This window comes from Alosa pseudoharengus, unplaced genomic scaffold (genome assembly GCF_046254945.1).
Source record: "Alosa pseudoharengus isolate Yale_2024_CS ecotype anadromous, Long Island Sound unplaced genomic scaffold, YU_APseudo_1.1 YU_APseudo_1.1_scf_6, whole genome shotgun sequence".
Classification (NCBI taxonomy): Eukaryota; Metazoa; Chordata; class Actinopteri; order Clupeiformes; family Clupeidae; genus Alosa; species Alosa pseudoharengus.
In genome coordinates, this window is record NW_027468848.1 from 26,356,569 (window position 1) to 26,373,613 (window position 17,045).

At 40.1% G+C, this 17,045-nt stretch overlaps 2 protein-coding genes across 3 annotated transcripts; one reads left to right on the forward strand and one right to left on the reverse strand.

Annotated features, from left to right (window-relative positions):
• On the reverse strand, positions 1–8,594 carry LOC143105866 (prominin-2-like). Its single transcript, XM_076269993.1, has 24 exons — positions 8,480–8,594; positions 8,062–8,299; positions 7,444–7,490; positions 6,966–7,174; positions 6,162–6,282; positions 6,000–6,063; positions 5,811–5,900; positions 5,505–5,692; positions 5,341–5,415; positions 5,134–5,197; positions 4,869–5,019; positions 4,601–4,759; positions 4,383–4,506; positions 4,104–4,258; positions 3,869–3,953; positions 3,527–3,673; positions 3,318–3,389; positions 3,083–3,172; positions 2,872–2,925; positions 2,226–2,306; positions 1,791–1,859; positions 859–948; positions 585–691; positions 1–488 (listed from the first exon to the last, which is right to left on the reverse strand). The coding sequence occupies exons 2-24, from the start codon at positions 8,279–8,281 to the stop codon at positions 311–313; spliced, it is 2,640 nt and encodes an 879-aa protein (XP_076126108.1). The 5' UTR covers positions 8,282–8,299; positions 8,480–8,594; the 3' UTR covers positions 1–310.
• Positions 8,595–9,148: 554 nt separating this feature from the next.
• tmem150aa (transmembrane protein 150Aa) lies at positions 9,149–17,045 on the forward strand. Of its 2 annotated transcripts, XM_076271255.1 has the most exons (8): positions 9,149–9,246; positions 11,035–11,199; positions 11,439–11,486; positions 11,590–11,676; positions 12,126–12,193; positions 12,571–12,698; positions 13,169–13,346; positions 14,819–17,045. In XM_076271255.1, exons 2-8 carry the CDS (start codon positions 11,135–11,137, stop codon positions 15,121–15,123), a joined length of 879 nt encoding a protein of 292 aa, XP_076127370.1. In that variant the 5' UTR covers positions 9,149–9,246; positions 11,035–11,134; the 3' UTR covers positions 15,124–17,045. The 2 variants fall into 2 exon arrangements, with proteins under 2 accessions (XP_076127370.1, XP_076127371.1); XM_076271256.1 differs by lacking the exon at positions 9,149–9,246 and having other exon boundaries at positions 9,253–11,199.

Consider the following 17,045-nt stretch of genomic DNA (forward strand, 5'->3'; position numbering starts at 1 on the left):
TTAATGAGAAGAGGTTCACCATGCATTTTTCAGCAAGCGGTCTCTTTTAAAGTTTGTCCTTTATTGTTCACAGTATGGAAACTATTTTATGTTGTTCACAGTGTCACTGTATCATTTTTGTTAAACTTACTGACAATTAAACTCACACTTGAAATTTATTTATTTAAATGATTTGTATAGAATATTCCAACACCAGAGGAAACTAACAAACAACAGAGTAACCTTCAGCCTTATCATTTAATCTAGTCTAGACAATACCACAAAAGTTCTAGACAATTTAACTGATTCCGGACAAAACTAAATACAGCATTTAAGTGTCTTCACATTCTTTGCCTTTGTAGTCGTCATCCCTGCCATATTCATGGTAAAAGTCCTCAGTATGCTTAAGGCCCATGCCAGGTTCACTGTAAAAGTCTTCAGTTTCCTTTAGGCCCATGCCAGGTTTAGTTATTTCATGGCTATAATCAAAATCCTTCAAAGTGACAGTGCTAATTGAAGAGAGAATTACATTGTTAGAATCTAATCACTGGGAGCCAGTTTCCAGTACATGACTTGAAATTAAAACAAATGTTGGAAATTGTTACCTGAGGGACTTAGGCACAGCCTGCCAGTGCCTGGCCGTGTGTATACTGAGAATTACCCCAAGGACCAAGAATGCACAACACCAACCTAAACACAGCCAGAATGCATTCTGTGCGCGCGCACACACACACACACACACACACACACACACACACACACACACACACACACACACACACAGACAGACAGACCAGGCACAGCTTGAAACAAAGATGGAAAAACATTTGTATGTATGTTTAGTTTTTAGAAATGACATTTACACTCACACACACTTACCCAAGGATCAATTATACGGACACATGCGGCTCTGTAGATATTGTCCACTGACACAGGAAGCCATTTACAATCCAAAATCTCATTTATGACCTGAGAAAGATAGGAGCATTTCAACCATCATGTCAATCAGCAGTTCACTTCACATAGGCCCCTAACAGCTTGCTCACAAGGTAGCACAGACGTTTGTACTATAAAATCTAATCAGTGCATCCTTGTATCCAAGTGAATGTGTATGCCAAATTTGAATAAATTCCCTCTAGGCGTTCACAACATATCGTGTCCACAAGAGCATGACATTTGACCACTAAGCTCTATTAACTTTATCCTTGATTCCAAGTGATTTTTTTTTACCTCATCGCAACGCATTCTTGAGATACAGTACCACACTCACAAGGATAGATCATACGTGAGGTATGATCTTATCTTTATCTTAGCTTATCTTTGTCTCAAGCCGTTCGTGAGATATCTCTTTCAGAAGAATGAAACATACCCACATACGGACTGACATACAAAGATATGGACGTGGAACCAAAAGCCTCTGGTTATAAATACTGGCACAGATTGCATAACAGTGAACATTCTAAAACAGCTAGCAGTATTAAAAAGCTAGAAATATTCTTGTCACATAGAATAGTAATCAGTCACATCCATTACCCAACAACTATGTGCAAAATTACTTTTGTGTCGTATATCTCAAACAAGTAAGAGAGAACAGATTGTTGATGCAAACAACAGCATGATGAATGTGACTGACATTCAGTTCAAAAGAGCTCACTGATGGCTTAAATTCATGCAGCACTTTCTGACACTCATGGATAACTTGAGACAATGGAGTGGTTTTTACACAGACAACCATGTGCAACAAAGGCCAGCATTTGCAAAGTCAGAATCCACAACTCCACAACATTAATATGCATACAGTTGTCACCCACCGCATTGCGAACCCAAGCAAGGTACTTTAAAAGATAGAGCTCTCCTTTCTTCAGCACACACTGTGACACCTGAAAAGCAAAAACATTGCTGAAGTACAGTGAAACTTGCATGTCATCCCCAAATGCATAGTACTACATAGCACACACAGTTGATACTGAATTAAGGCTCAGTTATGAAATAAAGAGTTCAGATGCAAAAGCCTTTAAACGCCATCTCCATAAAAAAGTAGATAACAATGTTGAGTGAATGCTCTCCACACATAGTATATGTTAATCAAATAATTTAGCTTCAAAACTCGCTAAATACCACTCTCTTCCTGGTCTGAAATATTGATTTGTAATCAAAAACATGAATGCTCATTTAAAAGAAAAGTGGTGAGACAGATTTAGAGGGGTTTGTATCTGAACTCTTCAGATGTTGATGACCAGACTCACATTTCCCACAATGTATGGAGTCTGTGAGAGTATTGCTTCATCTGTCTTGGTGGTGCTATTCAGGGCCCGATCTGCATTACCCTGTGCATTAAGAGAACACAAACACACTGGCACACTAAGTGACTAGTAACAAGTAACACTGTTACTTCCATATATCCTATATGAAGACCGTGTGCAGATTGGTTTACATGAAAACATTTGCAGGTGAATCAATCATATCACATCACAAATACTCTCAGCAAATATATTTCTATAGTTCTTATTTTATAACTTAATGGATATTTAAGACTTAATGGGCCCGAGTTTGGCAGCGATAATAGGTAGCGGGAAGCTACATCAAGGCGGGGACTATGAAATGGGTGGGACCCCACCAGTGAATTGAATTTGAATAAACCAATCACATGCAACCAGTGTTAAATTCTGATCTATCTATCTTTTATTAATTAACATCGGCCTGACTCAGCCCACTTCATGTGTCTGACTTTGCTCTGGCTACAGTGCACATGCACTGTCAGCAAAATACACCGCCAAACTCGCACCCAATTACTTATGGGTATATACAATCATGTGAATATTGAGAATTAGCAGCACGCTAGCATGCATAACTTGTTTTTACAGTCTTGCTGACAGATGTCAGACTATGTACCCGATACTGCTGACTGATTGTCCTCACAGCGTTGACACTGATTTTCATTGCTTTCTGAAAAACAAATGCAACATGTCAGACAGTTCAAACACCATTTTTCACCTTGCAGATCCATCAGCAGGTCTTTTGTCCTGTCATGTGTTTTTCACATATAACCTGCACAGTGGTCTGTCACAGATATCACAATCCATTGACAAAGTAAGAAACTCACTGCGTTTGATTCCTGAAGTGCAACAAGTTCAGTTAGATTTCTTGTCATCTCTGCCACCTTCTCCAATTCCTCCTTAACTGTTTTATTTTCCTTTTTCAATTAAAATACAAAAACAGAAAGCGTAATGTGAAAAAAATAAGGGTGAACATACTGTATGTATTGCCACAAAATTGAAAAAATAAATAAGCTATATCACTGTGATGGATTTTTGTTCAGATCTGACACAAAAACTCACTTGCAGTTGTGAAGCCTCATCCAGTTGATCAGCAAAATCATTGAGGTCAGTACTCACCACAGGTTGACTCAGCTTAGGGGCACAATTAAAACATGATAAACTTTAAAGTGTACAGATGTACAAAATAGGATTTTCTGATAAGCATTCATCAATATAAAAATAGTAAAATGCTTAAGAGGTTAATGATGGGGTGACAGTTATATACAAACCAGGTCTAGAAGTGCATCATAATCAATCCGACCCAGTGTGCTGTTCTTGAACTTGATCAAGGCCTGTCTGCCTTCACGAGGTAGAAGAGTGATACCACCAAGGTTAACATTCAGGGTATAGAAGCTTTGATTAAATACTCCTAGGTACTGAGGAGAGAGAAATCAACCAACTTTAGACAAGTACAGTGTCTTGTAAATAGTCAAGAAAAGTCGAGCTGATATCTGGTGTGAGTGTTATGTGTGTGTGTGTGTGTGTGTGTGGTGAGTATGGTGTGTGCACTTGGACTGTTCATGCACGTTTGGTGGAGTTGATATGCAATTGGAAGACAAAGCATGTACTACCCTGCCGGCATTTAGAAACGCATCCATGTTGAAAACTTCATGCATTCGCATGCTGTAGAAAAGAGACTCTCCTTTCATACAGCCGCTATGACACAGAGAAAAGCCACAATTAAATCATACTCCTTCCATTTACTTTAATTCACTTTTTAACTTAAGTACTTTTACTTTAGTTAGTGCCACACCCACAGACCGTGCTAGGCTTACTCATAAGCATGGAGGAAGAGTGGCAACTCACTGGTACATCACGGAAGTCTTGACACGGATCCCTTGAGTGATGTTGAGTTCCTGGCTGGCATTAAAAGCTTGGGTGGCGTTTGTGAGTTGAGTGGAGTTGATTTCATTGGACGTGTTGTAGCCTGGGATGATAGGCTTTTCACTCTGGTCAAAAAACTTCACAACATATGAGAGAAAGTTTATTTATCATCAGTCCATGCTGTTGTAGATAAATATTTACACCCAAAAAAGCCTGCCTTGATTCAAGACCATGAACACTTCATAATGGCTCTCTCCTCACCTCAAAAAGTTCCCCTCTATTCCAGCTACGGCATCCGAGGGTGTAAGCATTTCCACCAATGAACAGGGTGATGACCACTAGGATGAGGAACAGCCAGGAGAAGACAAAGGTCATCACAGTGGCACTGCAAATAACAAAAAAGCAAAGAATTAGGGACAGATATAGCAGAGTTTCTAAGGCGGATGAATACAGTATTGAAGGGGAAAAAATTACCTCACCTTCTGAGCAGGCAGACAGCTGTGTGGTTAAATCGATCTTTGGTGAAGGAGGAGTAGAGGGTGGGAGAATATTCAATTGGCAATCCAAGGCAAAGTGCGACAATCATCAGAATCACTATGATCAAAATCAGAGTGCAGAATACAACGGCCACTGCCCACCTATAGGGGGCAAAAGAGAGCAGACATATTTCTAAATGTCCCTTGATGCTCAAAAATAGCACCAAAGGGTAATTGTGTGCAGGGTCAATATGACCCAAACACTTCATACCTGACATAATCATAGTAATCCACATATTTCCAGTACTGATCCACCGCTCGCCTGACACTTGACACTGAATTTGAAAGAGATTCCAAAGTGGGAATCCGACGACTACAATTCCTCAAATACTCCTTAGATTTCTCCAGGTCTTCTTCAATTTCTACAATGGTAAATAAAAGGACACAATAAGTGAGGCCTGTAGCAGAAAGACTAAGAGGGGAATTGTAAGAGACTTTAAAATGGAGAAGAGGAGTTTCTCAGATTAAGAGCCTACCTGCTATTGTTGGCTCTAGCTGTCTGCTACATGTTTGTGGAATAGAATAGAAGGACATATTTCCCTGAAACACACAAACATTTAGATGAGAAGACATTGATGATTTAGATGAGAAGACATTGCATGTGTTACAATGCTATAGCCAAAGATCCTTTAGAACAACCGTCTCTGCTATAGCATTTATATATTTGTGGATGTTTCACATACCTCTCTCACAATATCTGTTGCTAGTATACTAGAGAGTTCATTCAGCTGGTCAAGTTGTTGTTGCACACTTGGGATCTACACAAAAAGAATGAAAGCAAATTACAACAAAATACTGTGCAATAGATACCCATAGTGCAAATCCCATAAACAGAGAGAGACCACACCTGGTTGTAGTTAGCCACTGTTTCCAGGTTGCTAGCATCTGGGACATTACAGGTCGAACAACTATTTCTAATATTCTGAATTTGAGACTGGATGGCTTGCAGTCCTTGTTGAAGGTCTACGTGGTGAGCCTGTAGGTCTTTTCTTTTAATTTCCATTTCCTCCAGGTTGGTTAGGGCCCCTCTGACATCTACAAATGTAGAATAACTTGTATTCATATGATACTACAGGAACTATTTCACATATTCCTGTGTCATCATGTGTGTGTGTCTGTGGATTGACTGACACAGAGGTACATAATGACACACCTTGAATTGATACCGATAGCGCAGAGAGAGCATCATGAACATCTCTGCCGAAAGTTGAGATGAGAGTTTCACCAATTACATTTCCCGTTCCTGTAAAACAAAACACAAAGAGCCTCCAAACTGTCAACTCACAGTGAGCTCTAAACACCAGAGGGCTTAAATGTTATGAACCAGTATTTGCTTACTCACCATTTAATGTCTTGGTGATCTCTCTTTTGGGAATGGAAAATTCATCAATAGCTCTTCTTATATTCTAGAATAAAGCATCATAACACTATGGGGTTCAATTTGGCTCTGAAATAATTTTCCAAATGACTTTGTTCAGTAGGATATGTACACGGAAAAGCATACCTCTGGGATCACCTTGAAGATTTCATCAGCCTTTTTTATATCAATCATGAGTTGATGCAAGCTGGGTCTCATGTTTTCACGCACCTTGTCGTTTGTTGTGAAGGCCAGAATCACTCCAGTCCTACAAAAGAGCTAAATGTAATACTAATAGACAAAATAAGACTTGTCTACTGTCCTCTTTATATCTTTATACCAATATCAATGTAAAAATGACCATTAACACTTTGAGTGCCAAAAGCTTTTTAGCTTTTGGCACTCAAAGCTAAGATTTTTTTTTTTTTTTTTAATTTTACAAACATAGACTCACACCTTATGTGCGATTTTGGGAATGATGAATAGAACTGAAATAGATGACGATCGAAACCTCATGAAAATGCACGAATTTGGACATTTTATCATAACTCGGCTTTTGATGGTGCCGCTTTGGGTCGAATCAGTGATGCATGCACGTCAGGTCAAAACCAGGCCATTTTCGTGGGTATATCAGGTGGCCGTTTCGCCAGGTCTCGCTAGGTCACTTCCCGGAAACTTTACAGGTAACACTTCACATTTCTCAGGAACAGAGGCATGTAGAAATAAATGGTTTGTAGAGCTTAAAGTCTCACCTTTCAAACGAGCCATGTGTCCATAGCTAGAATAAGCTGTGGCTCTACAAAAATAGTCAACTATCTAGATTGCTAGCAATCTGGGTCAAAGCTTCCGAAAACAGTGTTGCATTAAAAAGTGTTAACATATTTGTAGCAGAGAGAGAGAAAGAGAGAGAGAGAATAGTGGAATAAACTATTGAAGTCATGTATGTCTTACAACAATAAAATGGCAACAACTGCAAGGCATGTTGCCACAGTGATGTCCGTGTAGGGCCATGTTGAGGATGATGTTGAGGGATTATTTGGCGGAAACTTTTTCTGACGGAAATAATTCCAAGCAAGCACTCCACCCCAAACTGCCATTATGAGAACATAGAGGATGGCCAGTATGAGACAGACCACATAACCTGCCTCATATTCCACAAGCTGTTTATAAAAAAAATAAATAAAAAAAATGTCACTTAGCACATTAAACTAAACTAAACACTAAACATGCTGCATATCCAAGAACTCTCCAGTGTCTTTAACATATCCTTATGGGATTACATTTCAATTAATGAATCTCTTTGGTATTATCAAATTGTCCTTATATCCCATTTCAGATATTGAATTAATTAGCATACATATTAACATTTAGAAATAATGCATATTTCATATATGCTTAAATCAAATTATCATCAACTAATGTTACTCACCGAAGATGTGTTCAGCTGTGCATTTCTTGAAGCATTAATGGCAAGCTCTGTGTTAATTTAAAAAGTGTTCATTACTTCCAAAAATAATTCAAATTCAGTTTAAGTCAGGACAATTGAAAGAAAGGAACAGAAATTATCAAGAATTAACTTTTTGTAAGGTTGAGAAGGAAGATCAATTTACATGTCATTTCACATGATCTTTATAGCAAGTTATATAGGTCTAAATAAAAATGAAAAGTTCCTTGATTTTATTCTCATGAATAACCATGATTGTTTGAATCATATGTAGGCTATATGTTTATGTCTATTTTTTACAGTCTATGGTTTATGTGCATAAATGAGTAAGCGTATGTAAAATTAATTTGTGTATACTAGCTTAACTTGTGCAAGTACTGTAGTCTAGAACATTTATATTTATATTTAGTCATTTAGCTGATGCTTTCATCCAAAGTGACTTACAAAAAAGGAACATTTAAGGCACAGTGCAACTAGCTGTTAGTGCAGCATAATGTGAAACAAAGTGAGGCAAGACCAAAAACATCAACATGAGTAGGCTATAACTAAGGAGCAGGCACCTTCCATTTCCGTCAGCCATGTAACAAACAGGGTGATATTTACCTAATGGAAATTTGCTTGGCTGAACTGCCTCCAAAAAGACCCTTGCAAAATTGTACAAAGGCTCCAGTGAACCTACAAACTTTTCAGTGCCCTGCCCGGGAATCTGAGTAAAGTTGACCAAAGATGGAAAATCTGTGTTGTTCGTGCAGTTCTCCATTGAGTCTATGCTGCTTAGGAAGGTCAGAAACACCAAAACAGACGCACCTCCAAGGTGTGCCATGGCCCATTAAAAGATGACCTGTTAATACATTTTTAGCAAAAAATCAAAATCACACTTTCCTCATTATGGTATCATATTCACATGTCTATCACAATAATAATCATTAATACAACTATATTATAGGTTATCTTATAATATATGTTATTAGTCTATGATATAGAATTAGTATGTCCATGAAGAGTGGAACAATTATTTTACCTTAGGCAAGAGAAAGTGTTTTCTGTGGTATACAATCCACCATTATCAGTCCATGCACAGCTTCACTGTTTCATCATCTGAGACAAGAGTGCAGATTGTTCCATTTCATATAGTAGAAGCATACCTGAAAGGGGATGGGAACTAGTTTTACAGGCTAACGCTACAATAGGTTTTACCCCAGGACAGTCACAATAACAATCCCAATCTCAGTTTCTCAGTTTTTACGAGGACAGATTATGCATATTTCACATTAATTTAGTCATCTATAAAAAGTAGGCCTAGGTAGGCTACTAGAACATAGGCTACTAAAATGTAATTCTCACAATGGTGTCTCCTCAATCCTCTCCACAAATCATTGCAAGGATAAAATGAATAATTTGCAAATCACTAGCAACCTTACATAAAAGTTACTTTCATACACTTGGATTGAGATCTTGCCTTTAATTATAGTCACATCTATTCTAATTTCCAGGATATATAGCCTAATGTGACTGTTGAAGACTAACTTTGTGCTACAATGGGCCCCGAGGCGTGGCTATGATGTGGGTTTTCATTGGTAAGCGGCAAAATAATTTTCCTTACCCAACGCATTGTGGGTAATGGTGTGTTTTCTTATTGCAAGTGTTGTGTCTGCATGTCTGAAAATCAGGCGAGGAACTACAATTACAGTGTTGACGGAACGGGCCTGCCGAAACAAGGGAATCACAAATACATTTTAAAGCGACATCAAGATCACTCAGATTCGAGGAAGCCATTGCAAGGAAACGGTACGTATGTCTTCTCGGTTTTGCTGTCATTTAAGGGCAAATTGGAAGTCTGTAGGTAATTTCCTCTTTCGCCTCATAAACACGTATGTTGAGCTTTGTGCGTGTAGCCTAACGTTATGCTTTGGGCCAGGTATTAGCCTGCTAGTTACCTTGCTGTATAGATATAGCAGTTTGCGGCTTTCGTTTCCAGCCACCATGCTCTGTAAATGTATTTAGAGAACAGACGCTGTGTCACTTAGTAGTTTGTTAGCTACTGACAATACTCTGTTAACATGCATTGTGTTAAAACCTATGCACGGTAACAGCCCGAGCAAGGTAGCTAGCGGTAGAGGATATGCTATGCTAACTTTTTTGCAGCTGTTGAGTTCACTATATGTTTTTGCCTTGTACAAAAACATGCATACGTCAAAACATTGGAAATCATTCAGTCAATTGTTCAATTTCGAGAATTGTGAAGTGCTTTAGGTTCCACCGGCGTGACTCATAGTTAGTGTATAAATGGGTGACTTCATTGTGCAAGCGACACAGGAGCCCTAATGCCCTTTTCTCTTGAACGTGTTATTAAAATCAATGACGTGATGATCGTGTTCAATTACGGCAGATGGACCATTAGATCAAAACTGCCCACTGATACGAAATTAGATGTGGCTTTAATAGAGCCCGGAAGTCTCTCTTCCCTCTCTCTCTCTCTCTCTCTCTCTCTCTCTCTCTCTCTCTCTCTGTCTCTCCAGTCTCCTGTAATTGTATCAAGAAACAATTTAGTTCAGTCAGCTTTCTTTCCACTGGAGAAAATGTCCGCTCACTTCCTCTATCCATTTCCATGATGGACTGTTTGAACTGATGGGGAGGAAGAAAGTTGCTTACAAGGTCTGCTAGACTAGATATCCTATTTCACTCTGAAAATTGTTGAGGATATAAGATGATTTTTGTTTTCTGAAATTAAACTTTACTTAATGTTAATCTTTCTGAAGGATGAAAAAGAATCTCAAAAGCAAACCCAAACTCAACCTCTTGCTGACAAGAGGGAATGTGTCTTTGCATGCAGATTAGCCCTAGTTATGAAAAGAAATCCAGGTTCAGGAAATGTTGTATATTACTTTCTATTTGGAATTAGGCCTACTTCCCTTCCTAACCATGGATTGGAATATGTCTGCAATTGACCTAAGAATGTCTCACAAAAATGTCTATAACTTAAAACATAGATAGATAGATAATATTAGGTACTATTATTCATCCCAAGGGAATTAAATATGTATAAGACAATATCCCTGTGCACTGGCTCTTTTTGGATCCCAGGTCCTGGTAATACGCAGGAATATCAGACTTCAAAAGTAAAGATCTTCACCGCGCACACTGGTATAATATTACTGATTGTTTATTGAGCGTGAACAACAACGCTTCTCTTAATAAACAATCTGTAATATCATACCAGTGTGCGGTTATCATCTTGACATTTGAGGAATAAAATATCTTCTTAATATATCTTCTAAATATCGTCTTAACCTAGCAAAACAAATCTCATTTAGAGAGTGGATTGCCACACTCACTCAATGAGCCACGACCACAAGCCTACTTAGAAGAACAATGACTTGCTTATTCACACACTCTCCTATGCCGGCATGGGCACAGCAACTCCCACATCAGTTCCTCTGTCATCCAATCCTACTCAGAAGAGCCTGGCGATAGAGTGGCAGATGAAGGAAAAGTAGCATTCTTCCCCACTCCATCCTCTCTCATGACATCCTCCCCCTTGTCTGCCATGTGTCCTTGTTTCCCCCCAACTTCTAGCCTCCCTGCCTTGCCCCCCTCCCCTCGGTTCTGCCCTTCTGCCACCCTCCAGTTCCCCCTTCCCTCATGCTGTGGATGAAGCAGCGCCACTGCCAGCCTGATGACTGCCTGGATCGTTCTGCCTGTCAGCTTGTCTGCCTTCTCCATCACTGGAATATGGATTGTGTGAGTGCTTTGGAAAAATAATAATAAATAAATAATGAAAGGTGAAAGTGCTCCATGTAATGCAATACTCCCCCAGCATAACCCTGTAGAGCTAGATGCTGACTACAGCCAAGGTCATTAGTTGCTTTGTGGTTTTCATTCAAAGCTAAATTTGGATCTGTTGTAGCAAGTGGGAAAGGCATATTGAAGCTGAGTAAACTTTAATAAATTAATTATTCTTTCTTTCCCTGTCTGGACAGCTATGCTATGGCTGTCATGAACCACCATGTTTGTCCAGTAGAAAACTGGTAAGTGTAAATGTCCTTTTCCACAACCTCAGCACAAAGGAGTGAAATGTTGCTTTTTATGATTGACTTATCTCTAAAGTCTACTGTCCATTGTATTTTCAAGGTCGTACAACGTCACATGCACAGAGGAACCCTCTAAACCAGGCTTTCCAAAGACATGCTGCACCATTCAGGATATCCCCCTCATAAGGTAAAGGATATGTTGTGGACACCTATCTCTAATCATGCCTCTATTGTTCAGAGCTGATTAGTCATTGTAAATTACTTTGCACCTTTTTTTCACTGACTCGTTATGCAACCTTACAGATTTGTATTATGTCTTCATTGTGGAAGATCCAAGATCTGAAAGCATTTAGTAAAATACGCTGGTAAAGACTTGCATTAAATGTCACATCATTGATACTACTGAAACTTTATAATGTCATTAAATCTCTCTTAAAAATCAAGGTAAAAAACCCTTTAAAACCTTGTCCATGCCCAATCTTTATCTTGTGGTGGAATAAATAAAATTGTATACTGTAACTACGATCTTTATCTTGTGGTGGAATAAATAAAATTGTATCGTAGAGATAAGATTTTTCCTTAAGTTATCTCTGAGATCTGATTACCCTGGTTCTTGTCTTGTTTCTGTTATTCTAGTAAATGTGGCTCCTTCCCTCCTGAAAGCTGTCTATTCAGCCTGATTGGTAACGTGGGAGCGTTCATGGGTAAGGCTTAGTTTTCGTCAGCCCACAGAAACAAGCCTTTGACATCACCGAGGACAATGGGTGTGGATTTACAGGCCATTCTTTGTATGTATTATAGAATGCTGCTGAGTAATAGTACAAAACTTCTAGTTGAGACATTTGCTAATTCTGTGCCTAACAAAACACTCTTTGTCAAAGCTCACACAGTTGCTTCAAATGATCTTTCTTCAGATGATCTGCTTCAGATGATCTTTTACCTTAGTTCCTTGTTCCCTATCCATTAAATATGAACGAAAATAAAATGTCCCCACGCCAACTATTAACCATGGCTCAACTATTTCTGACTTATAATTTCATTCCCCTTGGGTTCTTCTCTTCTCTTCTCTACCCCTTGGTAGTTGTGATGGTGTGCCTTTTGCGCTATGCTCAGATGATTGAGCATGGCCACGGCTGCTGGATCAACACTGGTGGCCTGGTGGCTGGGTTCGGCAATGCTGTTGGCTTAGTCATGGTGGGGAATTTCCAGGTCTGTCAGTTTCCTTCATTAATCAGAATACATTATACTGAGCCCTAAAGCGGAAAATTGAAATGCTTTTTTGTCACTACAACTGGACAGTATTGGTTTTATGGTTTGATTTAATTCATTATCACAATACTCTAATCACAGCATACAAATATGTGTTGAACTCAGGGATGTCCCACTCTAGAATGTCCTCATTGCCAGTTATCATGAGTTATGTTTTTCATGTCTTACAACCTCTGCCATAATGATCGGTGTGTATAGATCGCTTGCACTTTCCCCATTCCCAAGAGCTGTTTAAATAACTCTTGTGATGCAGCACCCTGTGAAAAGTGTGCATTGCCCTCCAGTGCTAAAACCTCTTTTAGTATCCGGTTGTGTTGACTCCTCTCATCTGTAACAATGTATGGCAAGAGCTTAACACCCCCCCCCCCCCCCCATGTACTTATTGTCTAATTGTATCTTGTGTTTGTCAGGTGGACCATGCTAAGACTCTCCACTATGTGGGGGCTGGTGTGGCGTTCCCAGCCGGAATGGTGTTCGTGTGCCTGCAGTGTCTGCTCACCTACCGGGTGGCCCTCACTGCCCTGGACTACTGGATGGCACACGTTCGGGTTGGCCTGACTGTGGGCGCTCTGGTTTCACTCGTCCTCAGTATCCTTTCTTGCTTGGTACCTCGACCAAAGTACTAGTACCGTCCGAGAGGACCATGAGATGATGCTTAGTACAGATATCTTAAATGTAGCACAACTCACTACTTATTGAAGACTTTTAGTTATAATATGCCTTTTCCTCAGGGCTACTTATAAAGTGATCCATGTATAACCACCACACTCCACTTTGAGCAAAAGCCACCAAACATGTAATTTTCCAGAAATAATTTCCTGAAGTGGGCCAAACAAGTGAATAAGCCTTTCCTTTCACATGCTGTGATAGCATCGGTCGTATGATTAGAATCTTAGCAATTCAGAACAAACTGTGATAGGGAAGTAAAGGGTGGCACATGTTTGGGCACTATGTTGCGGGTGACATGTTTTGCATAGCTGATGCACTTTAAGGCATAGTGTTATGAACACACCTTGGCTTATTCACAGAAATGTAATAGGCCAGGTGCCCTCCTGCAAGATTAGACAATGCCCTTTCACTTTGAAAGATGGATTAAAATAGAACAGGAAATCTGATCCCTGCAGTCAGTTGGCGAACTGAGGTCAGTTTTGATAGGGGTTCTTCTTGAGCAGTTCGGGGCAATTCTGGGCAATTATCACAATAACTCCATCATTTAGTAGCATCCATCTTCCTCATTGCAGTTTCCTATTGTTTTTTACGTCTTCTTTTCTGTGTGCCACGGTCACCCACAATGTGATCTAATGATCACAAGGAATGGGACATTCTTGGCTTAACTTCATGAAGTTCTGATTGATGTCAATCAGTGAAAAACAGGTTAGACTTCATGCCACTTCCTCTCACATCTTCTGTCATGTTTTCTTGCACCAGGTCGATGGTTAAGGATTGGTAGCTCTTGGTTGACTTAAGTTGTGGCTTGTTGTGACTTTAGGTGGATAATTGAGTGGTGAATTAAACATGTGCGTTAGCTAAAGCCACTGAGACCAGCTGTCTGCTCCCGCACGAGCATAAAAGATGGCCCGGCCCCTCAATTCTGCTGCGCAAGGTGAAATATGGAGTTTTCTGAAGCTCATTTTGCAGCATGTGCATTTTAGCTCCAGAAGCTGCATTTAATAGCCTACATACTTTTATTCAACTTAACAACACTTAACATACACACAGAAAAATAGAAACGGTGTGATATTTGTTTTGGAGATTTTGTTTTTGTGTGTGTCACAAACATTATTGGCCAGTATCATGTACATGGATTAAACATAGTCTTAGACTAAAAGTTTTTTTTTCAAATGGAGATTTTCACTGAACTTTTCCTTTAGTCTAGGATAAGGCATAATCCATGTTTAGGAAACCAGCCCTAAATGTCCCAGATCTAACTGGTTTAAACAATCAATATTGTATGAATATCGTATGGTTATATACAGTATGCAAATGGTAACTGCTTATCTGTAATATACACAATGCTCTGGTATGGGTTGGTTCGTTCTGCCCTTAACCAGCTCTTGTAGGTGGTGCTTTCTTCATCCACGAGAGCTTTGTCCTGCAGCATGCAGCAGCCATCTGCGAGTGGGTCTTCACTGTGGTCATCCTAGTCTTTTATGGTACCTTTACCTACGAGTTCGGCACCGTCACCAGCGAGACCATGATGGCCGGCCTGCAGCGCGGCTGCCACCAGAGCTCCAGCATGATCCTGGGCGGGAGCGATCGGCTGGGGGGCCTCGGCAGCGGGAGTGCCAAGGGCCTCAAGTCCCCCGGGGGGAGCAGCACCTCCACCCACCTGAACTGCACACCAGAGAGCATCGCCATGCTCTAGGTCCCCGTCAACCCTGGTCACGTGTCCTGCGGAACATACGCCGCTCCTGTGGAGGTGACCGGTACTTTTTAGATGAAGTGGACCAGGAGAGAGAGAGAGAGAGAGGGAGGGAAGCTGGGGGGAAAATGATTGCTGCATAGGGATAGAGGAATGTTTGATGGCTGTGCTAGTTTTTGTGTGTGTGCGTGTGTATGTTTGTTGTATTAACCCGTCCGGGTGACCCTCAATCTCAAGCCCTTTAGGAAGTGCTCTTGAGAAGAATGTTCTACATAGACAAACTTGATTGCCAGAAATTTACTAAAAATGTTCACAATGCTAGATATTTCGCACATGATCGCTGTACGTTTACCTCAAATGTGAGGTAGAGAGAGCTTTGAGGCTCGGCCCCTTTCACGTTTTTAACCCTTCAGCAGGGGAGGAGAACATTCTGTTCCGCAACAATGTAGGGTTCTAAAATTCCATGTTGAATTCAATGAACCCAGATATTCTTTAGAGCGTTCAATTTCCAACATTCCCGTCACACCGGTGTGACGGTACCGGCTTAAGGGTTTTAAGACCCCTAGTTCGATTTGTTTGGAGTTTGACAGGTCCCTGTGGTTCAGGATGCTGGCAGTCCTTTCTCACTATGGCAAAGCTGATTACTTTTGCACACAACAAAATTAATACCGAGTTTCCTTTTGAGAATGTTCTTGTTTTGTGATCAATGTAGAATTAGAGATGATTTATTGAACACCTCTAATTTTGTAATAGAGGTGGAGATCTTGAATTGTAATAGAAATGTGTATGGGTTAAGATGAATCATGAATACAGCATTGTTTTGTTTTTTTCACCACTCCACTAAATATATCAAAGTTTTGCTCCTGGTCATTGTAGAAAAGCACATTATGTTGGCAATTTGAACGGTTATTTTTAAGATGATTGCATGTACATACTGTTGGTAAAAAAAAAAAAACATTTTCACCTTTGACGCCATACTCAAAACAAGTGCCGTTGTCTGAGATTAACAGTGACTTCAGCAAGCTTGTGAAACTGCAGCTGTTTTCCTATCACTGTGGTATGATTGGATACTACAATTCAATGTATTTTTTGAGATCTGTTTGAATCATCATTATTATCACAGAGGGCATATTCTAGGCAATTTGTGCTGTTGTCGTTTCTATACCAATATCTAGCTGCCATGTTGTATTCCTGCCTATTTGTGTTAGCCAGGATAGCACAGTAGTGCTGTAACTTACAGAGTACAGGAACATTCTTTACTGCCTTTTTGCTTCACTGGTTCATGTAGCAAATTGCATAGCCTACTCCTGGCAAATGTCAACTGGAGATGGCACTCTGAATTGTCCACACTGAAACTGGCAAATGTCTGTGCTGATTGTTTTGGTGCCTAGGCTGGTTCCTGGGAAGCCTTATTTTAAACACAACTTGTTTTAAGGTGGCATTTATGGATGATCTCTGTGTCCAGTCAGACTCTTCATGTTACTTCCTGTGTCGGATACAAACAACAATACAGAAACCACCACTATGATCAGTTTAGCCATGCTACAGATCATCCTCTCAGGTCCTGTCTACTTTGTCCTCAAGGCCATATGCTTTTGCTTTTGATGGTGGCGTCCCCTGGTGGGCACTGGTGTGAACTACAACTCTGCCATCCACACTGCCACACTTGTTTTTACCAAATGCCATTTACCACAATGGGCGGAATCTTTCTGACGCTGAGGTCCTTGATAGAGCCAAAGCGCCACTGAATACAACCTTCATCTGCCGCAACATGTTGATTATCCTCTCTTGTGTACAATCACTGGATGGTTGGAAAACCACACCAGAAGCATTTACAATTACTTTTACATTAGCTACCTCTGATTGCTGGCTAGCGTGCTTTTCAGGGGGAAGCGTTTGTGTGTGTGTGTGTGGGAGTGGGGGGG

What these genes read in the sequence shown, in the direction of transcription:
- tmem150aa (XM_076271255.1), top strand. Translation starts at nt 11,135, where the DNA reads ATGACTGCCTGGATCGTTCTGCCTGTCAGCTTGTCTGCCTTCTCCATC. An exon ending in GTTTGTCCAGTAGAAAACTG is followed by an intron (nt 11,487 to 11,589) that starts GTAAGTGTAAAT and finishes TGTATTTTCAAG; the next exon opens with GTCGTACAACGTCACATGCA. An exon ending in TAACGTGGGAGCGTTCATGG is followed by an intron (nt 12,194 to 12,570) that starts GTAAGGCTTAGT and finishes ACCCCTTGGTAG; the next exon opens with TTGTGATGGTGTGCCTTTTG.
- LOC143105866 (XM_076269993.1), bottom strand. Translation starts at nt 8,281, where the DNA reads ATGGCACACCTTGGAGGTGCGTCTGTTTTGGTGTTTCTGACCTTCCTA. An exon ending in CACAGCTGAACACATCTTCG is followed by an intron (nt 7,175 to 7,443) that starts GTGAGTAACATT and finishes TTTTATAAACAG; the next exon opens with CTTGTGGAATATGAGGCAGG. An exon ending in CGTTTCTAAATGCCGGCAGG is followed by an intron (nt 3,674 to 3,868) that starts GTAGTACATGCT and finishes CTCTCTCCTCAG; the next exon opens with TACCTAGGAGTATTTAATCA.